This window comes from Akanthomyces muscarius, chromosome 1 (genome assembly GCF_028009165.1).
Source record: "Akanthomyces muscarius strain Ve6 chromosome 1, whole genome shotgun sequence".
In the NCBI taxonomy this organism is placed as follows: domain Eukaryota; kingdom Fungi; phylum Ascomycota; class Sordariomycetes; order Hypocreales; family Cordycipitaceae; genus Akanthomyces; species Akanthomyces muscarius.
In genome coordinates, this window is record NC_079241.1 from 1710466 (window position 1) to 1737838 (window position 27373).

The following is a 27373-nucleotide window of genomic DNA, read 5'->3' on the forward strand; positions in this document are numbered from 1 at the left end:
TTGCAGGCTGGCAATTGGCCCTCCGTCCCTCTGTCAGGGACCTCCGTCATGATCCTTCAGGGTTCTTTGTGCACATAACTCGGCTAGCCTGCCTGACCTTCATCAGGCAATTGCTTACCATGCATGTATTACTCCTGAGCACCCTGATTGGCCAAGCGTAAGATCGCTTACAACGGTCATCGGCAGCGAGATCCACCGATCACGCTAAGCTTATTCTATGACATTTCCGAGAATGGCAAGATGGCAATAAGCAATTCATTCGATCGTGTAGCTGGCCGAGCCTGCATGAACCTGTGCTTTGACTACGATTTCCTGGCGCGACAATTAGTAATGTAGCAAGCACCATCGTAGCTAAAACGGAAAGTGCGAGCAGCCATATCACAGCGCCCTTCAGACATTCGACATTGATCTTGGCCTCTTTCGTCGCGAGACTACTCGATCTAGCGCCACGCAGCATCAACTAAGCCCTGCACGCAACCATTCAGCCCAGAAACTAAAACAGGGATCATCATGGCTTCTCCGACTATTGTCCTCGTCACTGGTGCCGGCCGTGGCATTGGCCGTGGTATCTTTGAGCTGTACGCTGCAAAGCCCAACCACACCCTCATCGCCGCCAACCGCAACCCCGACGACGGCCCGTCCCAGGAGCTGCTCAAGCTGCCCACAGCCGAGGGCACCACGGTCCAGCTAGTTAAAATTGAGGCGACAGACGACAATGATGCGCTCAGCGCCGTCGAGACCTTGAGGTCGCGCGGCATCAATCATATTGATATTCTGATTGCCAATGCCGGCAAGGCGACCAGCTGGCCGAAGCTCGAGGACGCCAAGATTCCCGACATTCAAGATCACATCAACACCAATGTATTTGGCTTTGTGCGGCTGTATCAGGCAGTTTTGCCGCTACTGAAGGCATCCAAGAGCCCCAAACTCATCATGATTGGATCTAGCGCTGCATTTTTGACGGCAAGTACTCTTCAACACGCTACTACACACAGCATTGCTAACAATCCAAATAGTAAGAAACTTGCTCCCATAGAGCGGCGATGACAGAAAAATTCATCTAACATGACTAGGAACGCAATTCCATTCCCCAATGCCGTCTACGGCCCGACCAAGATCCTCCAGCATTGGTACACCAAAACCATCGCCATCGCAGAGACGTGGCTTACAGCGTTTCCCATCGACCCCGGGTATGTTTAGCGCAAGCAGAAGCCAAGGCAAAATTTGCGTTGCTAATTATGATAACCCCTTTGTAGATTTGTTCAGACCGAAATGGGCAACCGCGGCGCCCGGTCCTTCAATCTCGAGCAGGCTAGCATTACCGTCGACGAGAGCGTTCAGGGTGTTGTCAAGGTCATTGACGCTTCCACCAAGGAGACGCATTCCGGCAAGCTCTTTTTGTGGACTGGCGAGGAGGTCCCTTGGTAAATGTCTCAGTGTAGAAGCTTTCCGTACTATAGACCTACAGTATCCTGCAATATGAATAAAAGATTACCCAATTGCTCCCATTCTCGTCAAAATCACACTCATAGCAAGCCCTCCTGCTCTTTGCATCACCTAATGTGTCTTGCGGCCCAGGGCAGAAGTGCGACTGATTTTCAACAAATTTATATTGTAGTTCTATGTGGTTCTATGCAAAATCTCTTCTGCATCTATGTACTTTTCCACTCAAGATTTACAAAGTAAAATATCGATCCAACTGGGCTGCCAGCACTACTTTCTACACAGTCTACCATCAGCCTCTCTGACCCAGGTGTCGCTCCCCACCGACGCTGGCCCATAGAGCACAAACTGAGGATCATAGCGCTTCTTCACCTGCAACAGCTTGTCGTAATTTGCCCCAAAGTAGTCTTCCTTCCAGTGCGCATTGTCAAAGGTGGCCTCGTTAATGTATGCGCCGCCGCCGGGCGACGCCGCACGCAAGACATCCTGGTGGGCATTCATGTCGGCCTGCACCGACACGAGCTGCGCGGTGGCCGCATCCCCCGGATACACCATTTCAATGATCAAATGGTACAGGGCGTCGCGCCAGGCGGGCAGCACTGCATTGGTGCTCGGCAGCCTGCCCACGCGCGCGCGCAGGCCTGCGTTTCCAGCGACCCCATTTACAAACGGGGTGCCTCGAGAATTGGTAATGTTGCGAAGGGCCTTGATGACAGCGGGCAGGTTGCTCTTGACGACGTCGCGGCTGATCAGGCGTCCACCGATCGTTTCGTTGTTAAAGTACGATCCGTACGGGAGCTTGGGGTTGTACCTGACGTAGTGCTCGTAGTAGGTGGGCTGGACATTCTTCTCCAGGGTGTAGTTGAGTCCGAGTTGCTTGACTTGTTTCAAAAATGGATCAAGCGCGCTTTGAATATCGGCCAGCCCATGATCCGCATACGTCGCTTGGCTGAGCTGAAAGGTCGTGTTGGAGATGTGGTAGACGCTCGTGAACCCAGGCAGCGCATCGAGGTAGAGGAGATGGCGATGCCAGGCTTCGACGACTTTCCAGTGGGCCTCTGTATTGTTCTTCGCCGGCGCGCTCACTGAAAGCGACGCTCCGGCAACAGGCCCGTCGCGATGCGCGCGCGTCGTCACAGAAAGGACAATGCCATAGTTGCCGCCGCCTCCACCGTTGAGAGCCCAGAATAGATCAGAATTCCGGGTTGGGCTGGCAACTAGATGCTTGCCATCGACTGTGACGACTTCGACCTCGAGCGTGTTGTCTGCTGCAAGTCCGTATGTGCCGAGAAGGGGACCGTGTCCTGCGCCCTGGAGATACCCGCCTGCAATTCCCACGGTCGGACAATAGCCTCCCACGACCCGCAGACCATGCGCCGCAGCTTTGGGGTACACCTCAAAGGCCTGTACACCTGCACCGAGCTTGACAGCTGGGCCGCTGTACCTAGCGCTCGTGTAGTTGAGAAAGTTGATTGTCTTGAGGTTGTGTGTCCAGAGTGCCAGCGAGCCCTGGCCGGTAGATCGACCCAAGTAGTCGTGTCCCGTGTTCTTGACCTGCACACGTATATTCTGCTTTTTTGCAAACTGCAGCCCAGCGACAACATCAGCGGCGCTGCTGATGTTGATGGCGTATGACGCATAGTTGCCCAGCAGGCATGGGGCTGCAGGGCTTGTAAAGGGAGTACAGGTATTGTTCGCCCAGAACGGCGACATGACGTTAACCGGGTCCGAAAAATAGGGAGCTTGCTCTGTCCATTGGTTGGCGAGATCGGTGCAAGCCGCAGCGTCGTAGTTTGGGCCGTGACAGACATGTGCCAGAGGCTCGCCCGCAATGAGGTGGCCTTGCACTGTCACATTGAGCCGGCTCCATGATTTGACAGAAGGCCATTGCCAATCCTGCGGCAAGTAATGGCACAGAAGGCTGTCAGTGCGATTCGATGCGTGCTGCGGTAGAGACAGTGCTAGTGGCGCCAAAAACAGGCAAAGGGACACGGCAGAGCGAAACATTGTGGGCTTCTTGCATGTGTTGTGCATTCAAGATACGGGCAAGCTGGCATTGATGAAACCAATTACATGGCTTCAGCTGCATATTCAAGTAGTATTGCATTAGTAGGTTGTTCGATAGCTGCCACAATCTGGCCATCTGGCGTGGCTGTCGAGTGCCGGCCGGGCTGTAAGCCGGAATCCAAAGGTGGGCAGTTTCCGTGCGGCTGAACAGACCCTGGCTGGCAGGCGTGCTATTTCTTGCTGACGATGCATGAACCATTAGCGACTAATATTTAATGTTTATCTTATTATTAATTTCAGGCGCAGCTGCGTGTGATCTTGTAATTCCGGGGCTGAAATCTAGATGTTATCTTTTGTGGCTTGCTAATCCGGCTGCGTTGTATCGAGCGAGGCTTTTCAGCTGTGAGCACGTAATTGCCCAATCCTCTTACACACCCCAAGTAAGCAGGTGCAACAACTATCCGGTAGAAGTCTGAGCTCCTAGCCTATTATGGTCTGGAAACAATCGGCGGCCAAGCTTCTGGTCGCCTTCCTTTTTAGTGCACCTGAACACAGATATACAATAAAGCCTTGTGAAGCATCTAGTTGAACGTGTGCAACGCAAGTGCACCTGAGCATCGACAAAAGTTTTCGTCATGTCACAATTTTTGGATCCTTCGGAGCCAAGCCAGTGGAAGACCATGGCCGCAAGCAATTTCGCGAGCACAGCCCAGCCTGTTCTTCAGACGCTGCAGCAAGGACTAGACGAGGCTGTCAATGCGTGGCGTGTAGAGGGGTTGCTGTCGTGGCCTACCGTGTATCTCCTCACCACGGCTGTCTTGACATACTGGACCGTCTTGATAGGGCATCGATGTATGCAGTGAATCCTTACCACGGCGGTATTGAAAGGACTAATGTTTTTTCTTAGTGTTTTTGCACCCTTTGGCTGGTATTCCTGGCCCTAAATTCGCGGGTAAGAGTAATAAGGCACCGAAATAGTATGCACTCGACTAATTTTCGGCAGCATTGACCTATTGGTACGAGATCTACTATGATGTCTGGCTGGGTGGCCAGTACTTTCGCAAAGTTAAACAGATGCACGAGAAATATGGTACGAGGTTTTCTTCTTTGAGTCTTTTCTTGGCACTTGAGTGTCTAAGCCTGTTTTTCAAGTGATTGCGCTGCTAATCGTGGACCTCAGGCCCTATTGTACGAATCAACCCTGATGAGGTGCACTTCAATGACCCCGACTTTATCGAGCCTCTCTATCCGAGCGCCAAGCGCAAAACCAATAAGTCTGTCATGACAGGTCGTCGCACTGGAAGTAAGTGCTGCACCCCCTGGCAGCTTCCTACACACACACACACACACACACACACACAACACGGAGAAAGTGACTTACACCGCATTTGAAGCCCCCAACTCTCTCGCCGGAACCGCAGACCATGACACCCATCGCCTTCGCCGGGGCACCATCTCCGGCTTCTTCTCCACCGCGAGCATTCGCCGCCTCGAGCCCATCATGAAGGCCGACATGCACAAGCTGCTAGACCGGATGCACGAGGCTGGCAAGACAGGCGAGGTGCTCAAGTTTCACTTCGTCCTCAAAGCATGCGCCTGCGACATTGTCACCCAGTACGCCTTTGGCACCTCGTTCAACTTTCTCGGCGAAAAGGACTTTGCCGCGCCGTACATTGAGGCCACTGACGTCTTCCACTTTTTCAACCACGCCATGTGCCACTTTCCCATCGTGGGCTACCTGCTCGGAACATCGCCAGACTGGCTCATCAAGGCCGTGTTTCCTGGTCTTACTGAAATGTGGAACAAGAAAACCGTATGCCTCTCAGGATTTTTTTATTGACTTTTACCAATACTGACATGCGCAGATGTGGCTTGACGAGGTCGAAAAGATTCGCAGCTCTCCTAACCCGGAACGCATCAAGAGCACCATCTTCGAGGGTGTCCTCGGCAGCAAGCTCCCCGACGAGGAAAAGACCAACGCGCGCCTCGCGCACGAGGCCCAGCTCGTCGTCTTTGCCGGCCAGGGCACCACCGCATACACCCTTAGCGCCGCCATCTACCAGCTCCTCGCCCACCCGGACGAGCTGGCCAAGGTGAAGAAGGAGCTCGCCGGCGTGGCCACCGACGACGGCGGCGTCCCTTCGTACTCCCAGGTCGAGCACCTGCCATACTTCCAAGCCGCCATCCAAGAGACGCTGCGTCTGCACCCCGGTGTCGTGGCCCGTCTGCCGCGCGTCTCACCCACCGAGCCTATCGTCTACGAGGACAAAGCTCGCGGCCGCTCGTACGTCGTCCCCGCGGGCACCACCTACAGCATGACGGCACAGATTGCGCACACCAATGAGGCTGTCTTTGCGGACGCGGAAAAGTTTGTTCCGCAGCGATGGATCGACAACCCGAGACTGGATCGAGCCTTTATTGGTTTTGCGAGAGGCACTCGTAACTGCATCGGGTAACTAAGCCTTCCCATATGGGAGACCCCCCTTCCCTTGCGTGAGAAACAAAAGCTCGGCTTGCTAATTACTTTATAGTATGAATTTTGCCAAGCAAGAGCTATCCATTATCTTGGCGACAATCCTTCTCAAGTACGACTTGTATCGCCGCCAAGCCGGCCCTACGCTCGAGTTGTACGAGACTACCCGTGAGCGAGACATTGATTGTGTCCGCGACATGATTATCCCCTTCCCTGCTGCTGGCAGTCCCGGGCTTCGACTTAAAATCCGAAACTAGAGAGTATATTGGGGTGGGACAATGGTCCCATAAGAATTTTCACGTTACTTGCATTCGTTGTGGTAGGCGCAGCTCTGTGAAGTTGTGCGATGGGACTGGTTGTTTTGTATGGAAATAGGAATTTGGGTAGTGGTACTTGACAGAGTTTAGTATAAAATCTTATATGAATATGATTTCAATCTTGTTTTAAAATTGAACTTCTTGTTGCTAATTATAAGTTTTCTCATTATCCTTGAATATTCATGACCGTGTATCGCTCGTCTATGCAGCGTATGTCACATCTCTAGCGCCGTGATGTGCTCAGCTATTAATAGTATGATTACAGCTACCTTGTTCTAGCTACATCCCCTTTAAGTTGCCAATTCCAATGTGTCAATTAATTACAGAGCAGCCATGACGTTGACTTTGGAGCCGTTCGCCAGATTTCTTATCGGTGCGATCCAACTTGCCAAAAACGCACAGCCTGCAAATCCTACACCAAGTGCAAAAGTGTCCTTCAGCGCCCCAAGATATGCTTGAAGCACTGCATCAATGTCCCCTGAGGACACCTGCCCTCGCAGGTCTGATGCACCAATAGTGACAATTCGTGCAGCGTCAATACCAGGCGCAATGCTTTTGAGATAATATAGTAGCCGATTGATAAATGCAGATTGCCCGGCGGAGATGCATACGGCGCCCCCCGTCATCTGGAAAACTGCAACTAGCATGTCAGCGCATTGGGATTCGGAAAATGCTGCGGTGTAACTTACACAGAATGACGGCTGTGCTGGCAGATATGTCTTCCGGAGCAGATATTGCTTGTGCAACAATGACTGGAACCTGAATGGCGAGGCCCTGTCCGGCACCGAGAAGCATCTGGTAGCCAAGTGGGTGAGCCAGTGGAGTGTGCATACCCATGGTGTACAACAAGCCAGCTGCTATCGTACAAGCTGCGCTCCCCACGGCCATATATACGGTATAGTAGCCGTATATTGTAATGAGAAAACCTGAAATGATTGCAAAGAAGCCTTGTTGACCGGATTAGTGACTGGATGAATATGTGGCAACAGGACGCTTACAGGCTCCGAATATTAATGGCAAGTTGTAGATGCCGCTCTGCGCCGCCGAGTAATTGTCGATGGATTGAAAATAAATGGGGATGTAGTAGGTGAAGAAGAAGTTCATACCATTTTGACTAGACAGACAGCAATTAGTGTTAAAAAGTGAAAGACGGATCGGCAGGACTGACAAGAAGGCAAAGCATGCAACCCCATAGACAACTCTCTTGGACAAAATTCGCGGCACGAGCGACGCTCTTTCACCCTGCCAAATTTGCACTCCGACGAACAGAAAGCTCGTCACAATTGACACAACTAAGCAGGTAATCACGGACGCCGAGTCCCACGGACGGCTGGCTCCAGCCCACTGCGTCACAAGAAAGAAGCACACCATGCTGACAAGAGCCAGCGCCACCCCAAGGAGATCCAATTGTAATATAATTTCCTTGAGCGATGCCGGTACTGGTTTTGCGGTGGCCGGGGGTTTAAAGGAGAACAAGATGAGGGCAAGGCTTGCGCCTCCGATGGGGAGATTAATGTAGAAACTATGCCGACCAATTAGTATCTAGACATAAGCCAAAGGTTGTCACATCTTACCACCATCGCCAGCTGATGTTATCGGTAAATACGCCTCCAATCAATGGGCCAGCTACACTTGCGACTGCATAAGACACGCCTACCAGGCCAGTGTATCGGGCTCGTTTGGCGGCCGGGACAATGAATGCGATGATGGTGTAAGTTCCACAGTAGAGGCCGGCACCTCCAATGCCCGTCACAGCTCGACCTACAATCAGAGCCGTGTTGTTTGTCGCTGTCGCTATTTGAGAGGCACGCGTTAGCAGAGTTTCGGTGCTCAGGGTCCAATTTGCGACTGGACCTACCACAAACCAGACTGCCAACCTCAAATACAACGCCTGCCGCAAGATATGTCCATTTTAAATGGCAGTATCTGTATAGTTTCCCCCAGAAAGATTGAAACACAGCCAGTGTCAAGAAAAATGCCGAGCCATACCAGCCAACCTGGTCAATGGCGTGAAATTCATCCGTAATCTTTGGAATGGCCGTGGCTACTATGGTCTGCGCGATCGGTCAGTCATTACTCCGAAAAGCAGACTAGGAGGAGCCGCGGTGCGAACGGAACCTCTGCCTAGAGCATTTCAAGGCAACAGACCATATCAAGGGCTGCCTGTAATCGGCCTGTTAGCTGCATCGCCACTTACACCTCTACACCAATTCAAAGTGCAGACCAGGCGATCGCGACTTACCAAAAACAAGCACAGCAAGATTCCCAGCACCACGAATGCGAGCTGTAGGCCGTGGGGATAGTCTTCTTCCTTGGATTCCACTAGCACAGCTTCCTCAAGATTCGCAGGTGCCGTCTTCTCAGCCTCAACGCGCTGCTCTGATGATACCATGGTGGCACTCATGATGCGCTGGTCAGGCTAGTGAGCCTAGCTGCAAATGTCGCAATGCGACCAAAGCTTTTCTGCCAGTCGCTCCTTTTCTCAAAAATTTGACAAAAACTCCGCGTCTCATCGTACAAGTGTTGCAGAGGGGCGTGCTGGTGCTGATAAGCTGGTGTGGTGACTACCCTGGCATGCGCCTCGGCCAGGAGGCCATGCGCTCAAAGGCAGAGACCATTTCCCGGCCATTCTTCCCCAGCTAGCGAGAGCGCGTCCGTTCGGTTAGTGGAATAAGCTTTACGCCCGGCAGCCATGGAGTAAGAATCCGGCAATCTGTGTCGCCCATAAGATAGAGGCTGATCCGTCATGCAAGGTAAGCATTACGATTGCGGGCCTGCGCGGGGGCCAAGCCATCAGCCGCACCGGGACCGCGCCAGGGTCGAAGTAGCACGGTTCTCGCACGAGGCGTCCGCTGGGAAAGACTCCAAAGAGTAATGGTACAAGGAAAATGGCTGAAAAGTAGAATGGCGAATCGGGCGCCGCAAATTGCGATTATGCAGGGGGCGCGGCCGTGGTGGTCCAGGACATGAGGAGAGAGAACCGGCTACGTCAAAGGTAGGGCGGGCGGGCAGAAAAATAGCGAGGCAGAGTTGGGCTTGTGAAATGCAAAGCGAGTGCCAAGCAAGATTTGGCATGCTTGCGCCCGCCGCTGAAGTTGTATTGCAGCTGGCAGAGAAATGATGACGGCGTCGCGTGAGCTGTTTTGACTCGGTTACATCAATCTCTGGTCCCTGACATTGGCTCATGCAGCTTCGATTGTCATTGCATTGGCATGCAGTGTATTAGAATTATTCTACTTGCTTACCTTGGAGCACGGAGTGGAACCCTGTTGGTGCTGTCAAACGTAGAGTAAGGGACTTTGTAAGGTCAGGGAGACTCTGGGCATAACATAGTTGCGGCAGCAAATCTATCTCTGAAATTCCTTCTATGTACAATAAAAAAAAACACAAATGTACCAAAGCGCAAGAAGCAAACAACGCAGCACGTGAAGCCAAGAATAGAAGAGCAACCGAAGCAGCGAAAAGCCAGCCACCGCCCCCAACAGTAAGAGATTACATCGCAGAAGCGGGCACGAGTCTCAGCATCTCAAGATCAAAGCGGCTCCACGTTGAATGGTATCGGTTTGCCGGTGTGTGGACACAGTTTGGCCCGGGCCTTTATGTTGGCTCCGTTCTGCATCAACAGCAGTACGCCTGCTTCGAACCGTCTCTCGACTGCGAGATGTAGTGGCGTCCAGCCAACATTATCGTGGGCATCAATGTCGAAATTATTCCTCTCGTGCTTATTCCAGTGCTCTAGCAGCGTCCTCAGAACCTCCAGTCGACGGTATAGCACGGCCCAGTGCAGTGGTGAGCGGCCTTCCTTGTCGAGCAAGCCGATGCGGGCACCATGAGACAGCAGCATCTGCACAACCGGCTCATTTTCCTGGATAGCTCCGTGGAAAAGCGGTGTCCGCCCGTTACTATCTGGACAGTTGATGCCTTCAGTGTCCTGCCGTAGCAGCATGCCGAGGATTCGCTCGTTTCCGCTTTGCACCGCAATGTGAATGGTGCTCATCCACCCTTTGTCACACTTTGCGCCGTTCCCGTCACTGACGCTAGTTTGGGCTTCTCCTGCTATCTCCATCCGAGGGCTGGTGTCGATATTGGTGGCCTGCGCGTCAAAGGTGGCTCTGCGCTGAGAACCTGGGCGAGACACGCTGTCGATAGACGAGGCTGATGCTGATCCTTCGCCGACAGGAGTCCCATGCGAGCGACCGGACGACGACGACGACGACGCATACGAAGCTAGAACGGTAGCTTGAGGTGTGGGCAAGCCAGGATACGACGTGCGCACTACCGTCGGCGCAGAAAAGCTCTGGTCGCACGACAAGGACTGGCTCGGCAATTCGGTAGGCAGGCTGGGAATGTCATAGTACGAATCAAAGCTGCCGTCAAAATACACGTCAAAGGCAAAGTCGTCTATCGACACGGTAGCCGGCGTCGTGGGCAGTCCATCGGGACCAACCCTAGTGTCGATGCATCCGAACAAGCTCGGCGAAGGCGGTGCACCAGAGACGAGCGGCGTAAACGTGGCTTGCTCGACTGTGTTGGATGATGATGGGCGCCGTGAATGGCCAGCAGAGGAACGGCGATTTGGCGTAGATGATGAAGCTTGGTTCTGGAGCCGCTTGTCTGGAATAACGGTCTTGGTCAGCCTTGGGCAAAGCTAATGGTTGCAAGGCAACTTACGACGAAACTTGCGTTGGGCGATGCGGTTTTGAACGCGACGCCGCTCGACGGGATCAGTGGGGAGCTGCACAGTGACATCCATTCTTTCTATCTCGCTTGCGCAGACAGGGTAACTATCGGTTCCCAAAAAGAAACTGTTCGCTTAAAGACTTGATATGCTTTCTTTGTTCACTCGACAAGACTCTTGATGTTTCTAGCGTTTGTACGAGGTAAAGAGCCTGGTTCGTTGGCGACGGCCGCACGGGTTCCTCAGTAAGCCCTGTTTGCGCAATGGACGGGGCTTTCCTTCTCGAAAATCGTGGCGCAACATATCGGCCTTTTACGGGAAGCCACCCCCTCAGGGTGTTCGGATTCGCGGGAGTGTAGTTAGATCACGATAAGGGTCTGACCAAGGCCAGAATGAAAAAAATTATTAAGCCGAAACTCATGATTTCTCTTGGCTCTTCTTCAGCTTCTCCCTTGAGCGGGGGAGGCTGAACGGCGCCACCACCTAAAGGAGAAGAGGTGCTATGCCCCTCCAACGAGGCTCCAAATATCTCAGCTTTCACTCAGCTTAGATGGGCCACTGCCGTACGAAAGGGGCGGAGCCGGCTTCGGCGATGCAAGAAGCGCGGCAACCAGGGCGAAGGCCGGGGCGATCTAGATTCCGAGCTACGGCATCTGAGTAGGCACTCATGGTGCCATGTGCCATGTTAAACGTGCTGAAGATGATTGGTATTTTCTTCTGGAAACCGACAACGCCCAGAATCGTTTCTAGATATATGCAGCCCGTAACCCAAACGCCGCCGTCCATGCCAGGACAATGGCCTGTCTTTTTACATGCAAAACTAAAATCACGACTTTCTCTGCTCCATCACCCTCAGCACATCCGCTGCACTATTCACATCGCCTTTGCGCTTCCGGTTCCGCTTTCTCTTCTTTCCACCACCGCCACCGCCACCATCTTCGCCGTCGCCATCATCGCCCCACGCAGAGAGCTTGATGTCCCGGTCGTCAAAGTCTTCTTCATCCTCGTAGCGGCTCGTGCCGAAGCCCATGTCCATGTCTTCAGCGTCGCGGTCCACATTTTGGAGCAGCTTCTTGCGGCGCGCATCGTCTGCCTTGGCCTTTTGCGCCGCCTCGTCATCTGAAGCCGAATCGTCGTCGTCGCCTGTGTCGCGTGGTCGTAGAGCCGCAGCACGTTTGATGGCAGCCATCATAGCTGGATCAGACATGGATGGCGCCTTGTTCTCCTGCTCGGAGAGAAGACTGGTCTTGGAGCCCTTGAAGTAGTCTGTATGGGCTTTGGGTCGTGGCGGTGGTGCCATTGACCCAGCTACTCTGGAGCTCTCCTCCTCGTCTTTGGCCTTCTTTTCGTCACCTTCATCGGAGTCAGAATCGGGTGCGTCCATGCCAGCAAGCGGGTCGTAGTCATCTCCCACGTCATCGAATATATCAACATCCTCATCTTCTTCCACAATAGGCTCCTTGTTGCGATATTGTTCTGGCACCTCCATGCCGAGCGGCTTCGCATCCTTGTCTGGCATGAGCAGCCCGTTATCGGCATCGTCCTTGGCGTCTGCCGGATGCAGCTTGCGAACCTTGCGTTTTTCGTGCCCATCTGCATCTACAATGATCATGACCTCGCGGCCCTTGCTGTCGCGCTCGATGCGTGTGCCAGGCTGCTGCTTGGCACCAATCTTGCGGAAGCGGTCGCCCAAGGCTGGCTCAGCCTCTGTTTTGGCCGCCGCTCGCGCGGCTTTGAATTCAGCGAGAATCTGGTCGCGGGTGCGTTTCTTGCCGGGTGCCAGCGCAACGGTAGACAGCTGGCCCTTTTTCTTGTCCGTCTTTTCCTTTTCGACCGCTTGTACTTCTTGGCTTTCGAGTTGATCAAACGCATCGTCGACATCCTCTTCTTCCTCTTGCGTCTCGTCTGCGTCTTGTTTCTTGCCCGAGTAGACGTCTTCGCCTCGTCGCACTCGTTCGAGAAGCTTAAAATCTAGACCCTTGACCAAGTGTGTGCTCTCCAAATCGCCGCCGGCAATCTCAAATCGTAGTCGTTCGTAGGTCTCGTCGTCGATCTCCTCATTCTTCAGAGATTGTTCCAGTGCTTTTAACCGTTCAGCGCGATCATCAGCAGCCCTAGCTTCTTCTTCTTCTCGTTCCTTCGATCGGTCAGTGTAGCCGGCAGCCATCTTGACGCCCCGCGGCACTGCAGTCTTGAACTTTTTCGACGAGTTCGGCTGCTGGTTGCGCTGCGCCATTTGCTTCGCGAAATCGACCTGTCCATTGCCTACGGAACGCCTAGCTTTGTTCAGTTACAAATCGCCTGCTCCAGTGCCGTCTAGCCTCAACTTACGGCGTCATTGGGATGCTGGCTCTTTGTCGCGATCCGAGAGAGGAGCCTCCGGGCGAGTCAGCTGCCGGGCTGGGGGAGGTATCCTGTGCCTGTGATGCCTTGGCCGCGTTGGCTAGCATCATCTTGCGAAATTGTTCATTATTCATGACGACGGCCGTCAAAGGCTTGCTGTTGTGTCTGCCTGTGATTTTCCCAACGAGCAAAACAAGAGGTGTGACCAGCCTCGCTGTAGTGTGACGTGTAGTGGGCCGCTGGTTGCGCTAAAGCCGATGCACTGAAGACCACTAAAAGCGCACATCACAGCGTGCACAGCGCTAAAGACCCCCAAAACAGTCACTGCAGAGTCCGACTTCCAAAGCAACAGTCACGAGGTTCCGTGTTGGCACCGCGCTGGTTCCTCTCCACTTTACGCGATTGCCTTTGCCACGCTCTGCTCACATTGACTTTTGTTTTCACACTTTGCGCCGAGAAATTCACGATTTGTTATCATCATGTGCTTTGCTTTTTACTCTCTGCGCATGAACTTATTATGTCGCTGACTGCTGTTTGCATGCGACGGCAGTACTACCTCTCCCGGCGCATGCGACATTGCCATAATTGCTCCAGCGCTCTCAAGCTATCCAGATCCGCGCGCCGCAGCGAACAGGCAGCGCTGCTCCGCACGACACCATGGGAAGCGTGCTAGATAAGAATTCTTCGAGCGTGAGGAAGCGCATCGAGAGCCACACCTTTGAAAATGAAGAGGGTGAAGAATACGGAGGGAGCGAGTTCAATGGCTTTGGGGACTACTTTCGCCGCAAAAAGCTCAAGCTCCAGAACAGGGACGCGAATCTGCGAGCAACGTCGGACAAGCCGCAGATATTTAAGGGTATCGTCGCGCATGTTACTGGCTATACGCAACCTCCTCTGCATGTGTAGGTGCTCTGCTTCATGCACCCTCGCGGCTCGCTAATCCACGAGTAGTCTTCATCGCGATATTGTACAGCATGGCGGCGGATTTTTGCAATACCTTGATTCAAAGACTATGGCTACACATATAATCGCGTCCACGCTGCCACCGAAGAAAAGCGTCGACTACAGTCGCTATCGCATTGTGAAGCCGACATGGATCACCGAATCCATCAAAGCCGGCAAGTTGCTGCCCTGGGGTGATTATCGCGTGCTTGACGAGGGACCTCGCCAAAAGGTTCTCAAGTTTGACGGCTCCAAGGGCCTATCGCAGGCCAGCCCGACGGTCAGACAAGGCTACCGGGAACAGACGGAGAACAGCTTCTACACCTCTCAGCTACGAGCCTCAGGTCCTGCCGCCCAAGGCTGGAGCCAAGCGGTTGAGCAGCTGCAGACACCAAGCCACTCCGTGTCGAGCGATGACAAGTCCACCGAGAGGGACGTGTCGAGTATTGTGAAATCAGACAATTATGCAACCCCATCAACGGCGGTGGCCATGGCTGATTTGCCGGAATTCACTCCAGAGATAGATACGCCGACAAAAATAATCCTTCCGCAGCGAGATTCATCTACCGCGCTGAAGCAACCGCCCAAAGAATTCTCCACGGACATGACTCCAGAGGAGCATAACGCGTGGCTCCTGTCAGATCCCCGCCTGCGTGAATCATCTTGCGCAAACCCAAACTTCTTGACCAAATTTTACGCCGAAAGTCGATTACACCATCTTTCAACCTGGAAGGCCGAGCTCAAGTCGTCCATGCAGCGCCTTGCGGGCCAAAAAGGTCTCTCAGAAAAAAAGTTCAAGACACGGCCGGGAGCTAGGCGCTACATCATGCACGTCGACTTTGATAGCTTCTTCTGTGCCGTTTCGTTGAAGAAGTTTCCAGAATACATTGACAAGCCAGCTGCCGTTGCACATGGCGCGGGAAACGGCTCTGAAATTGCAAGTTGCAACTATCCTGCCAGAAGCTTCAGCGTGAAGAATGGCATGTGGATGAAGCGCGCAATGGAGCTGTGTCCCGATCTCAAAGTTTTGCCGTACGACTTTCCAGCATATGAAGCCGCGAGTAGGGCTTTCTATGAGGCAATCATGACTATCGGTGGAGTGGTGCAAAGTGTTAGCATTGATGAAGCTCTTATTGATGCGACGGCTATTGTGCATCATGCCGCTGGCTCGCAAGGTGTCGGGGTGGAAGAGGGCAGTGTTTGGAGAGAGCAAGAAAAGGTTGAAGCTCTAGCCGCTGATCTACGGCAAAGGATCAAGGAGCTGACAGGATGCAATGTGTCGGTGGGCATTGGTGGGAATATCTTGCAAGCGAAAGTGGCCCTTCGAAAAGCCAAACCAGCAGGGCAGTACCAGTTGAAGCCCGAGGAGGTGCTCGATTACATCGGTGAGCTCAAAGTTGAGCAACTGCCAGGTGTGTCCTACAGCATCGGAGGTAAACTCGAGGAGTTGGGCATAAGACTTGTCAAAGACTTGCGCGATCTTTCTAAAGAAAAGCTCACGTCTGTCCTCGGTCCCAAAACTGGCGAGAAGCTTGCCGAGTACGCCCGCGGCGTTGATAGAACCGAAGTAGGTGGGCAGCCACCTCGGAAGTCAGTGTCGGCTGAAGTGAGCTGGGGAATCCGTTTTATCACCCAGCAAGAGGCGGAAGATTTTGTTTCCAATCTATGCGAAGAGCTGGAGCGGCGTCTGCTGAATGAACAAGTCAAAGGTCGTCATCTTACTGTCAAAATTATGCGCCGTTCGATGGATGCGCCACTGGATCCTGCCAAACATCTCGGCCACGGAAAGTGCGATACATTCAACAAGAGCGTTCCGTTTGGAGTTGGCACACACAACGCAGAGGTCATCGCTAAGGAGGCCATAGCGGTCTTACGGTCGTACAGGTTCAGTCCTGGTGACTTGCGTGGACTTGGTGTTCAAATGACCAAACTTGAGCCAATCAAGCAAGGCATCGCAGCATGCGATGGCAGCCAGAAGAGGCTGGAATTTACCACCTTTGTGAATCTCGGATCGGCCAAGAAGAAGAGCGAGTCTAAGCCGACTGACGACGCTGACTCTCACAAACGGCCCAAGTTTATGGAGAGATCAGGTTCCCTAGATGATCCCATTGCAGACGATCCTCTGACGCCAAGGAAACCAAAAGTGCACCTTGCCGTGGCGTTGGCTAAAGCAAGAGAGGATGACACAAAGGCAAAGACCCCTCTCAATATCGGAGGCACTCAGTTTCTAATCCCCAGTAATATCGATCCTGCTGTCGTTGCCGAATTACCTAGCGATATTCGCAGTAAGCTGCTGGCGCAGAAATCCAGATCTTCCACTCCAAGCGCGGACCTGCAGCCAAAGTCTCGATCGGAAAGTCCAGCAGTCGCGGACTTTTTGCCTTCGCAGGTGGATGCGGAAGTGTTCAACGCACTTCCAGAAGACATGAAGGCGGAGGTCCTGGCGCAATACGGCCGTAAGCCACCAGCCCGTGTGTCTCCCAAAAAGAATGCGCAAGGACAGAGAAATCCATCGACCCCTACAAAGCGAGGTGGAACCAAAGGAATGATGGGCAAAGCGCAGAGAGAGCGAGACGCCAGAGCAGGCGTGGTTCAGACAAACTTTGTGACAGCGCAACCTATCGGAGATGGGTTCACGGATGATTTGGAAGATTTGGATCCCGAGTTTCTGGCCGAGTTGCCCGAAGACGTGCGCAAGGAAGTCTTGGCGGACCACAGACGCCAGAAGCTTGCCCAGCGATCCGGCCTCGACGCGCCAGCACGACGTCCAGCGCATGCAGAAGCAGCGGGCAACGGATTATTGCCCGGTCGTCAACGTCGGATCGAGTTTCCTGCACCCCCACCTAAAGTCAACTTCTCCAGCTCGGGCGTGAGCTCGATGGCAGAGATGAAGGACCTTCTTGATGCCTGGCACACGGAGACGCGCCGTGACGGCCCGCACCGGGGTGACGTGGATGTCTTTGAAAAGTACATTGCGCGTGTGGTGGGCGAGGAGCGCGACATGGAAAAGGCGACGACGTTGGTCAAGTGGCTAGACGTGTTGGTGGAACAAGACGGTGATGGCGGCGGCGGGAGAGATGCGTGGAGGAAGACCGTGGAAGGGGTCAAGACTGCGCTGCAAGAGGCGCTGAAGAAGCGCGGTTTAGGACCTGCGTGATGAATTTTATGACTTGATACCATTGTGCAGATTTGGAAAAGGGGCTCGTTTTGGAGAGTTTTTGATATTCTCTTGTACATGTGGCTCAAACTCCGATTAATATGTCCTTTTCGTGAATTCTCTCTCTCTCTAACATGATGAATCGCTCGCTTCTATTAAAACAAGAACATAAAGAAAGCCTCCTCAAGCCCAGCCCGCATGGCAACGAAATCAAGCCATCAGAAAAGCACCCCCATATAGATGATTAGGAGCGTCATGGCAGCGCCCACACCATGCGCGAGCAGGTTGCGCGGCGCAGACGACATGCGGTACACGTTGAGCTTGAGCTGCCCGCCGCACGCCTGGGTCTTGTTGCCCGCGCAGGGAAAGTTGCACTCTTTGTCGTCGAGCTTCTGCGCGATGCCCGCAATGTTTTCCGCGCACCAGCACTCTCTGTTGGCAACACCGGAGTTAGCATTTTCCATTCGTTTTTTTTTACAGTCGAGATCCCTCCGCAGGAGAGAAAATCGAGCGAAGTGCGAGGACAAAAGATATACCTGGACCATTCGACGCCGGCGTAGCGGTACTTTGTGTCGCCGGACTGGCAGAAGGCGAGGCACGCGGGCACCGTCATGGTGTCGGGCTGGACGTCGCTGGAGCCACCGGCGAGGGCGCGCGTGCCGGCGGAGCCCTCGGCGAGGGTCGTCTCGTTGTAGCAGCCGTGGTAGGTGTACTTGTGCGTGTCGTCGGTGTAGACCTGGACTTGTTGCGGCTGGGAGCCGTTGTCGTCATCGGCGGCGGCGGCAAGATGGCCCAGGGGCGCGACGAGGAAGAGGACCTGATGAGGCTTCATTCTTCTCAGTCTGGGTCGAGGGTGTGGACGGCTCTTGAGGCGTTATTGCATCGGATTGATGGAGTTTTGAAGTAGTTTACGTATTTATGAAGTGTTTATGAAGTGTTCATGGAAAAGAAGTGAGATTAGAGGGAACTCGATGTGAGAGTCGTTGAGGCCTTGAGCGATTGGGTGCGGCGCAAGGGTCTGAGCGCCATGACTACTTTATTTAGCGCCATGGTGCAGTGATAGGTAGGCACCTACCTAGCGTTATTTTATCTCGCAAAATTCGACTGCAGCTCTGCTGCCAAGGGTACGAAACTTGAAAAGCCAAGTGACATCTCGGCAAAGCTCTGTCTTTTTCTTTCCAGAAATGCGCTGCAGAATGCGTTGGTACTGACGCAGCGCGGTATTTGGCAAGATGAAGCGCATGGAACTGGTTGGTTCGGCTGGCGACACACTGAGTCGTGTTTCCTGTGCGCTGCACACAGTGACCTTGATTTTTTTGAAGTATTTTATTTCATATTCTTGGATGCAATATTCTTGACTTCTAGCTCTTTTAGTACATTATCTTAGATACAGAATAAGCTCGCTCTTCTGAGTGCAGATTATTGTCGATGCACTTAACGGTCTAGCAAGCTACATTATTCAGCTCAAGGACAAAAGAGTTGTCTCACTATCTGATTCAGGGTTTTCTTGGAATTTCTTCAATATCCTGAGCAAGTATTGCCAGTATTGCATCTTTCTAATCGTACCTACTTGCTAGACGCAAGATATCTGCTAGCGAAAGGTGCCACCAAGTTAGTTAGTGCCTGACTTGCCCATCGATGGGTCCCTTTACAGCTGACGGTAGCGTCGCGCGGAAATGAAGCTCCAGGTACTGGCTCACGCTGAACGCAGCTCCCCCACAGTGGATGCCACAGCCTTGCACCTGGGTAGAAGCTGAAAGAATTAGAGATGCTAGTAAACAGAAAAGGGAAGACAGCAGAGACGAGATTAATAATAACAAAAGAAAGAAGAGCAATAAGCAAGATGAAACGAGTGTAAAATAAAAATAAAACCAATGCGAGGCATATTATACTTGGTTTGTTGTTGTCTGTTCCTGGTAGCTAACGTTAGTGTTTCTCCCTGCGCCCACGCGAGCGGCGAGCGCCACAACAAAACCTGAACCCCAGCCAAGCCAAGACGAGCCGCCCCAGAACTTTACAGCTGTCCAATCCCCAGTCGCTTCTTTTCTCATTTTCCGCAACGGTCTTCTTTTCACACTTGAAATCGCCTCTCTTCGACTTGCGTCGACCTGCGCTTCCATAACCGAGAAGACAAAGAATCGCGTCGCGTCTCATCGCAACTTACCGATACCGTACTCACCGAGCCCGTGTTTCTTTTTGATCGATTTCCTTCCCCGCACGAATACCGACCGACACCATGGGTTTCTTCGACGGATGGATTGACTGGACCAAGACGACCAAGTCCAAGAACTACCGAGGTTCCGGGTCTTTTGCGACGCTCATGATCATTGGACGTACGTCTCTCCCTCCCCTTTGCCTTTACCCTGGGCTGCGCAGGCCTCTCTGTCCTTTCGGTCGTTAACTTCCGTCCCAGCTACCTGCTTCTTCCTCGGCATCCTCTTCGCCTCGTTCCCCTACGACTTCCCCCTGCTATGGAGCAAGGAGCCGCTCGCCGCCGACTTTCTGCCGCAGCTCGAGGCGCACCTCAAGTTCATGCACGCCGCGCCGCCCCTCATCCACCGCATGCTCAACATCATGGTCTTTGTCGCCTTTGCCGGCCTGCTCATCAAGCTCTTCCGCCCCTCCGAGGCCAACTTTCTCTTTGACGGCGCCTCGCTGATACTGTACGTCATCGGCGCCGCCACCTACATGACCAACATTGTGCGCGGCCTGCGCGCCCTCAGCGACGGCGTCTGGGACCAGCCCGAGTTTGCCAAGACGCGCCGCGGCGAGAGCGACGGCGAGTACATCCTCGGCAAGGAGGACAGCCTGCGCGTCATGTCGGCCAGCAACACCATACTAGCGCTCGTCCTCATCGGCGTCCTGGTGCTGCAGGCCGGTCAGTGGTACGCGGAGAAGCGCGACCGCGACGAGGACGAGGCCGACGACAAGAGAAAGGAGGCGGCTGGTCCAGCGTCGCCCAGGTCGCCCAAGAAGTCGAAAAAGAGGGACTGAATGGATAAAGGAGAAAACGGGGAACGGGCTATGTTGTAATATGTGCACGTTTTCATGATCAGGAGCGACCTTGCGTGACTGAGGGAGTCCTCTGCGTGCGTGACCGCTTGCGCGGCGCGGCCTTTGCGTTTATTAGGTTCGGCAGACTGTACGATTTCGGATAATCGGCTCTGGAAAAACATGGAGAAATGTTTTTTTTTTGGACTAGTAAATTGCATGTCAATGTTCCGTGTGGTGTGCATCGGTGTCTGTGTGTATGGCATTCAAGCCGAGGCAGATCTACGCTACGTCATTTGAGGCTTAGAACGGTGTGTAGTATCGAAGGCCATGGCGACACTTGACACAATACCACTGCGCGGTATTCGGTCACTACCCATATCGATTGTCAACAGGAAATGCCTCAAGGCGGTATGAGCTCCGAGAAAAGCAGGCGACTTCCTGTTTGACCTAGCCCGTTCTTTGTAGATCGGCCGGCGCGCGAGCCAAACCAGTCGTCCTGTCAGCACTGTCTGAGGCCTGGCAGGCAACTAGGCAGGCAAGGAGGTAGGTAGGATCGAGCGCACTGATGAAAGGTACCAAAACATCAAACTAAAAAAGCTTGACCACCCACCGCTACAAGCCGACGCGGACGCGGCAAACAGATGCCGATTCCTGATCCACCGCCATTCAATGTCGCTGTCCCATTGCGTTTCGTTCCGTCAGCCGGTTGATTCTCGACCGCCGCCTTTGGTGGGGGTTTTTTTTTTTGGCTATGCTTGCCCAATGTGGCCTGCGGCAGCAGCAGCAGCATGTCGCAGGGGACCTGAGAGAAATATTGGCCGCTCACCTGCGCCGTTCTATAATAAACCCTCCGTGTCCCCCTCTTCTGTTTAATCCCCTCACCTTCTTTTCTGCTTCTTTCTTCATCTCACTCGCTGTCGTTTTGGCTTGCAGCTTTGCATCGGCAATCGTTCGTCACTCTCCACCGCCACACTAACTCTGGTCAGTGACCAACCAGCCAAAAAAAAAAATCCAAAAAATCCACCGGTATCGCAACTACAAAATCTGTACGACACATCTGACATTCTGCACCCCCGCCATCTCAACAAGCAGACGCCACTACCCGTTTGCTACGCCGTGACAGCTCGCCACAAACGCTCCGAGGCGGTACGAGCTGCCTTTTGGCCCAGGTGCTGACTGCCTCCCGACGGCATCGCGCTGGCGGCTTGAAGAGCAACAGACGTGCAAGAAAAATCCACATCCCCGTCAGAATCAAGCATCCAAGCTCCGCTCCCTCCTCGATCACCGAGCATGAATCCGACCACCGTCGCCGTCGCCGTCGAAGCCCCTCCGGTTATTATGGCCCCGGACGTGTCGCTGCCCGTCAAGAATGCAGCCAAAGAAACTGCCGAGGGCATCCTCTACGGGTCTGTAAGTTTTGCGTCCTCTTGGCGATTCCACCTCTGCGCCCGCTCCTTGATGTGAGCCCCTCTGGATGCTAACAACCCACGCCCGACAGATTGCCGGAATTGTTGGAAAATACATCGAATACCCCTTCGACACCGTCAAGGTCCGCCTCCAGAGCCAATCCGACCACCTGCCCCTCCGCTACAAGGGCCCGCTCGACTGCTTCCGCCAGTCCCTCCACGCCGATGGCTTCCTGGGCCTGTACCGGGGCATCAGCGCGCCGCTCGTCGGCGCCGCGGCCGAGACGTCGAGCCTCTTCATATTCGAGTCGCTCGGCCGCGAGGGGCTCTACGCCACGGGCCTCGCCAGTCGCGAAACCCCGCTGTCCCTCCCCGCGCTCTACACCACCGGCGCCTTTGCTGGCGCCCTCGCCTCGTTTGTCCTGACGCCGATCGAGCTCGTCAAGTGCAAGATTCAAGTCCCCGGCGGCGCTTCGAGTGCCGGCCTGAAGCCGCTGGCCGTTGTCCGCGACATTTTCCGGCACGATGGCCTACGTGGCTTCTGGCACGGGCAGATGGGCACGCTGATCCGCGAGTCTGGCGGCTCGGCGGCCTGGTTCGGCGCCAAGGAGACGGTCACGGCCATATTTTACACCCGGGCTACGAAAAAGGTGTCCTCGGCGACGGAGCGCGAGCGCATCCTGGCGACGCCGCTGCCACTGTGGCAGCAGGCCATCGCTGGTGCCTCGGCCGGCGTATCGTATAATTTTCTCTTCTTCCCCGCCGACACGATCAAGTCGCGCATGCAGACGTCGCCGCTGGGCACGGCCGGGGAGAAGCCGTCCTTTTGGGCTGAAGGATCCGCCGTCTGGCGCCAGTCGGGTGTTCGCGGCCTGTACCGCGGCTGCGGCATCACCTGTTTGCGGTCCGCACCCAGCTCGGCTTTTATTTTCATGGTCTTTGACGGACTCAAGAGGCATTTTCCTCTGTAATCGTCGTGCTTTGCACGCATTTTATGACGCCTCATATCTATGCTTGGATTTGGGCATATACGACTGCATGTCATGGCGTTTTTTTTGGGTTCGGCTGCATAGGCCTCATTTAGATACAAGGCATAGAACGGATATGGTGTTACATTTTGTTTACATAAAAGTAAAGGCTGATACAACATTCAAAACAACGATTCAGGCAGCTTCAACCGTGCAGGCAAGCGGCATTCTTCTGCTAACATCGAAAGCCATCTCATTGAATAAGCATTTACTGGACCTTCTTCCTGGCCTCAAGTGCCGAGTCCGACATGTCCCAGTCGTTGAGGTAGCCCGCGCCCGCGGACAGATAGGTCGCAAACGCCAGCCAGCCCAGGTACGGCAGCTGCAGCCACCCGGCCGTCTCATCGATGGCGCTCCACGTGTAGGCGAGCCAGCCGTTGAGGCCGAGGAGCGCGACGAGGTCGGCGGTGGCTTCGATTGGGCGGCGGGCGCCAAAGAAGAGCGGCATCCACGCCAGGTTGAGGCCGAGCTGTATCGTGTACACAGTCAGGGAGTGTTGGGTCGTGGCGACGGTCGCCGGCGAGAGCGACAAGAGGCCAGCCGAAGCGACCCGGTGCGCGGCGTAGCCCATCACGCTGGTTGGTGATGCATGTTAGTCGACGAGGGCGCCGCGTGAGGAGGGATACACGTACCCATAAAGCACGGTCCATACGGGACCGAACAGCCACGGAGGCGGGTGCAGCGGAGGCTGCTTGAGATCCAAGTAGGTCTTGACCGTTTTATCCGCTATAGAAATTGTGAGAAACGGGTGAGATGGATTGCGCCATGGTGCGATGCGAGGCACGGTTTACGTACGTTTGGTGCCGTAGCCGATGGCGGTGCCCAAGGCAATGGGCAGCAGAACAGATGTCGCCGAGTGCTGAAAGGCAGAAGTCGGCAGCGTCAGAGAAGGAATATAGGTAGTCATGATTGCGATTGACGGTTGACGGTTTGAAGGGCAGGCGGGTCGAAGCAGCGAAAAGGTAACGCCTCGAGGTTTAAATATATCGGCCGATTTACAAGCAGCCGGTGTCGTCACTGACATCGGAGCATGGGGCTTGGTCACGCATTTAATCAGTCCACAGCATGCCACGTTCCGGGGTGCCTCCGATCAAACAGTTTTTTCATTTGATAGATTCCAATACTACTCCTATCAAATGCTAATGCGTTTTCTTTTTGCTAGTTATTTTGACGCACTGTTATTATTGAACTGTCGCTCCCTCTGCTCAAGTATTGAGTCTTTACACGTGACGCGACACTAGCCACGTCGGCGCGCCACATCCACGTTTGCCATCGACAGCGCACAGACCAGCACTTTAATAGATTCCGTCGCGTACTGAGCGCGTTGCAACGCGAAGAGACACGGTTCGTCCCGCCCTTGCGCGACCCTTGTCGTGGCGCGGGCGGCTGTACTTAATTAATCCTCGCTCCCTGGTAAGACTTTCTACGGCAACCCGATTTTTCATACCATTCCAAACGACATATTTCCATCCCACTCTCCCACTTTCATATTCTACAGCAATTTGCATCTCACATCATTAGCATCGCATTCGATCAACAGGCAGCAGCATCTCCGTATCAGCATCTCTCACTACCTAGGCAGGAAGCATCCTGCCCCAGATCCCATACCCACACCAATGGCTTCCTCAGCTCTGGGAAAGAGATCCCGCCATGCGGTGGCTTATGGTACGCATCCCCAACAAGCAGGCACGGCTTCTTCAAGGCAATCGTACTTACCTCTTACCCCAGACGCAGACGAATCTCCTTCCAAGCGACCTCGCCGCTCGTGCGCCGCCATTGTCGACTACAACGACGAAAACGAAGCTCCAGAGGACATCATTGTCGCCACCGTCAACCCTGTCATCATCAAGACCGAGATTGACGACTCGCCCAGCAAGAGAAAGCGCACCATTTCGCAGTCCTCTGCCCGGAACCCCGTCACACCGTCGACACCTCGCCACCACGATGTCTTGGCCGGGTATCCGACGACACCCCGACATGCCGTCATGTCGGCCGGCAAGCTCTTCAAGCGAATGACGCCTCACTCGCCACTCTCTCCCAGCACCATACAGACCGTCTACCATTCTGCCCGTCAACTATTTGCGCGCGGAGCGGAGCCTGGCAAGCTTGTCGGCCGTGACGAGGAGCGTCAGCAGCTCACAGCATTTCTAGAGCGATGCTCGTCGGACTCGCCAAACGGATGCCTTTATGTCAGCGGCCCGCCTGGTACCGGCAAGAGTGCCATGATTACCGACCTTATTCAAAACTACGTACAAACGGACGGTGTCAAATCGGCATACATCAACTGCATGAGCGTCAAGTCGTCCAAGGATCTCTACACGACGCTGCTAGACGGCATGGGTCTGCAAGCGGAGGGCATGACGGAAGTTGCTGCGATGGAGGCCCTGCAGGAGGCGTTTTATCCCACGGACGAGAACGCCACGACCTACCTCGTCACACTCGATGAGATTGATCACATTCTCACCATGGGCCTGGAAAGCTTGTACCGTGTCTTCGAGTGGTCCCTCCACAAGTCGTCAAAGCTTCTTCTTGTCGGCATTGCCAACGCGCTAGATCTCACTGACCGATTTCTCCCGCGCCTCAAGTCCAAGAATCTCAAGCCTGAGCTTCTTCCGTTTCTTCCCTACACCGCTGCCCAGGTGAAGAACATCATCACGACTCGCCTCAAGTCTTTGATGCCAGAGGGCAAGGACAACTACGTTCCATTCATCCACCCCGCCGCCATCGAATTGTGCTCCCGCAAGGTCTCGAGCCAGACTGGAGATCTGCGCAAGGCATTTGAGATTTGCAGAAGGGCTTTAGATTTGATCGAGAATGAGACGCGGTCCAAGCATGAGGAAGAGGCAAGGGAGACTATGCTCCAAATGACGCCCTCGAAGCGACCCTTGGGCGAGAACATCAACGGAGCTAAAACCGGAGGACGAAGCATTGTACAGATTATGGGCAACTCCCTCAAGGCTCTGACCGCCGAGACAGCCCCTCGCGCTTCGATTGCTCACCTGAACAAGGTGACGGCAGCAGCTTTCAGCAACGGTACTACACAACGACTCAAGACTCTCAACCTGCAGCAAAAGGCGGCCCTGTGCGCTCTTGTTGCGTACGAGAACCATCTGCGCTCCAAGATCAAAGTTGGCATGCCTCCCACGCCCAGCAAGACGCAGTCTCTTGCGCCGACTGTCAAGAAGCTGTTTGATGCCTACTGCCGCCTGTGCACGCGCGACTCTGTGCTGCACCCCCTCTCGAGCTCCGAGTTTCGCGAAGTCATGGGCAGCCTGGAGACGCTGGGGCTCGTCAACGCCGTCGACGGCAAGAACGGGAGCTTCATGACGCCGCAAACGCCCAGCAAGCGCGGTCGCAAGGGCGTGCTGGCCAGCGGCGACGACAAACGCATTGCGAGCTGCGTGACGGAAAAGGACATGGAGTCGATTGCAGACGGCATTGGCTCAGGAATTCTGGCGAGCATTCTACATGGAGAGGCGTTGGATTAAATCATTTTTTTTAACATCATGTTTGGCGCATTTGGGTTACCGGTCATGGCGTTTTTGGAATACAATGGGAACGGGCACGAGCATGTGCAGGATCACACTGGCGTTTTTTTGTTTTTACTGCATGTACCATGGAGGATGTACGATTTGTTTTGACCTGAGGCACAACATGGAGAAAGAATGATCTCGAATTTCCGCATAGGAGGGAATACCCGCGTGGAGTAGAATAGTTGCAGATGCACATCAGCATAAAAAGAAGCTTGATTGGACCCTTGAAACGGCATTGACGTGATGAGAATGTTGCATAGGGCATGATGCCGGTGACTGAGTCGTGCCTTCGGCCCAGCGGAAGGATGTGCTATGATTCGTGTATAAACCGCGGCTGGCGGTGTAATCGCAGCAATCACGAACGTTTTACATGCCTAAAACGGCATTGAATGCGTCTTGATTGCTGCAAGTGAGTTGCTAGTTCGCGCACATGCTCGCTCCGTTGGCTAGGCCGCAACTAGTCTCTGGGACCGTGGCATTCGCCAGGACTGAGTTGCGGTCTGACGACGTGTATTCATGGCGGACACGTTTCTGCAATGCAACGGCAGACCACATGTGAGTAGCAGCAGGGCCCTAACTATGTACGGGCTGCCAGGCCGTCAGCACCCAGGTTGCACTGGAGGAGCAGCGGTCAAGACGCCGGAGCAGAGTTTATTGTCAATACTCTCCCTTTGGAAGTGGTGCTCTGCGGTGAGTTTTTGCCCAGCCTTGTTGGTTGATCATAGTTGGACGACACTACCGAGACTTGAAGCTGTGTATCGATAAAGACGCAGCTCGTGTGCTGTCGTGCTTCTTCCGCCGAAGTAATGAAAGAAATACGCGGTGTTTTTGGCCGGTTTGGTATGGTGGCCGCCGGGCGAGAATTCATGCAGTAGCGTCCTCAGTTGTGGCGCCGTCGTCGTTGAAATTGCCCAACGTTTCTCTACCCGCGGGGATTGTGTTCGGGTCTAATTCAATAAAGCCAATCTTCTTTGACTATTTTATCCCACTTCCGGCGCCAGTTCAAATAGTTTAGGCAACAGCTTCCAAGCCCTCAACATATCTACCTCTTA

The 27373-nt window shown here is 54.0% G+C and overlaps 13 protein-coding genes across 13 annotated transcripts; 7 read left to right on the forward strand and 6 right to left on the reverse strand.

Annotated features, from left to right (window-relative positions):
- Positions 1–510: 510 nt before the first annotated feature.
- LMH87_005531 (uncharacterized protein) lies at positions 511–1019 on the forward strand (the record flags this gene model as incomplete). Its single annotated transcript, XM_056203266.1, has 2 exons — positions 511–963; positions 1017–1019. The coding sequence occupies 2 exons, from the start codon at positions 511–513 to the stop codon at positions 1017–1019; spliced, it is 456 nt and encodes a 151-aa protein (XP_056058742.1).
- Positions 1020–1065: 46 nt separating this feature from the next.
- Positions 1066–1428, forward strand: LMH87_005532 (uncharacterized protein; the record flags this gene model as incomplete). The annotated part of the gene is made up of 2 exons (XM_056203267.1): positions 1066–1190; positions 1257–1428. 2 exons carry the CDS (start codon positions 1066–1068, stop codon positions 1426–1428), a joined length of 297 nt encoding a protein of 98 aa, XP_056058743.1.
- A 285-nt stretch (positions 1429–1713) lies between these two features.
- LMH87_005533 (uncharacterized protein) lies at positions 1714–3450 on the reverse strand (the record flags this gene model as incomplete). The annotated part of the gene is made up of 1 exon (XM_056203269.1): positions 1714–3450. The coding sequence occupies one exon, from the start codon at positions 3448–3450 to the stop codon at positions 1714–1716; it is 1737 nt and encodes a 578-aa protein (XP_056058744.1).
- Positions 3451–4085: 635 nt separating this feature from the next.
- LMH87_005534 (uncharacterized protein) lies at positions 4086–6180 on the forward strand (the record flags this gene model as incomplete). Its single annotated transcript, XM_056203270.1, has 7 exons — positions 4086–4302; positions 4358–4402; positions 4454–4540; positions 4631–4753; positions 4845–5263; positions 5316–5902; positions 5982–6180. The coding sequence occupies 7 exons, from the start codon at positions 4086–4088 to the stop codon at positions 6178–6180; spliced, it is 1677 nt and encodes a 558-aa protein (XP_056058745.1).
- A 380-nt stretch (positions 6181–6560) lies between these two features.
- On the reverse strand, positions 6561–8644 carry LMH87_005535 (uncharacterized protein; the record flags this gene model as incomplete). Its single annotated transcript, XM_056203271.1, has 8 exons — positions 6561–6874; positions 6930–7187; positions 7239–7354; positions 7409–7762; positions 7815–8034; positions 8099–8294; positions 8389–8403; positions 8483–8644. 8 exons carry the CDS (start codon positions 8642–8644, stop codon positions 6561–6563), a joined length of 1635 nt encoding a protein of 544 aa, XP_056058746.1.
- Positions 8645–9772: 1128 nt separating this feature from the next.
- On the reverse strand, positions 9773–10993 carry LMH87_005536 (uncharacterized protein; the record flags this gene model as incomplete). The annotated part of the gene is made up of 2 exons (XM_056203272.1): positions 9773–10854; positions 10912–10993. 2 exons carry the CDS (start codon positions 10991–10993, stop codon positions 9773–9775), a joined length of 1164 nt encoding a protein of 387 aa, XP_056058747.1.
- Positions 10994–11744: 751 nt separating this feature from the next.
- LMH87_005537 (uncharacterized protein) lies at positions 11745–13395 on the reverse strand (the record flags this gene model as incomplete). The annotated part of the gene is made up of 2 exons (XM_056203273.1): positions 11745–13194; positions 13250–13395. The coding sequence occupies 2 exons, from the start codon at positions 13393–13395 to the stop codon at positions 11745–11747; spliced, it is 1596 nt and encodes a 531-aa protein (XP_056058748.1).
- Positions 13396–13918: 523 nt separating this feature from the next.
- On the forward strand, positions 13919–17360 carry LMH87_005538 (uncharacterized protein; the record flags this gene model as incomplete). The annotated part of the gene is made up of 2 exons (XM_056203274.1): positions 13919–14163; positions 14213–17360. 2 exons carry the CDS (start codon positions 13919–13921, stop codon positions 17358–17360), a joined length of 3393 nt encoding a protein of 1130 aa, XP_056058749.1.
- A 218-nt stretch (positions 17361–17578) lies between these two features.
- Positions 17579–18192, reverse strand: LMH87_005539 (uncharacterized protein; the record flags this gene model as incomplete). Its single annotated transcript, XM_056203275.1, has 2 exons — positions 17579–17792; positions 17897–18192. The coding sequence occupies 2 exons, from the start codon at positions 18190–18192 to the stop codon at positions 17579–17581; spliced, it is 510 nt and encodes a 169-aa protein (XP_056058750.1).
- Positions 18193–19596: 1404 nt separating this feature from the next.
- On the forward strand, positions 19597–20354 carry LMH87_005540 (uncharacterized protein; the record flags this gene model as incomplete). Its single annotated transcript, XM_056203276.1, has 2 exons — positions 19597–19693; positions 19774–20354. The coding sequence occupies 2 exons, from the start codon at positions 19597–19599 to the stop codon at positions 20352–20354; spliced, it is 678 nt and encodes a 225-aa protein (XP_056058751.1).
- A 1290-nt stretch (positions 20355–21644) lies between these two features.
- LMH87_005541 (uncharacterized protein) lies at positions 21645–22731 on the forward strand (the record flags this gene model as incomplete). The annotated part of the gene is made up of 2 exons (XM_056203277.1): positions 21645–21764; positions 21853–22731. The coding sequence occupies 2 exons, from the start codon at positions 21645–21647 to the stop codon at positions 22729–22731; spliced, it is 999 nt and encodes a 332-aa protein (XP_056058752.1).
- Positions 22732–22996: 265 nt separating this feature from the next.
- LMH87_005542 (uncharacterized protein) lies at positions 22997–23812 on the reverse strand (the record flags this gene model as incomplete). The annotated part of the gene is made up of 3 exons (XM_056203278.1): positions 22997–23363; positions 23421–23514; positions 23584–23812. The coding sequence occupies 3 exons, from the start codon at positions 23810–23812 to the stop codon at positions 22997–22999; spliced, it is 690 nt and encodes a 229-aa protein (XP_056058753.1).
- Positions 23813–24404: 592 nt separating this feature from the next.
- On the forward strand, positions 24405–26276 carry LMH87_005543 (uncharacterized protein; the record flags this gene model as incomplete). Its single annotated transcript, XM_056203280.1, has 2 exons — positions 24405–24453; positions 24517–26276. The coding sequence occupies 2 exons, from the start codon at positions 24405–24407 to the stop codon at positions 26274–26276; spliced, it is 1809 nt and encodes a 602-aa protein (XP_056058754.1).
- Between the last annotated feature and the right edge of the window lie 1097 nt (positions 26277–27373).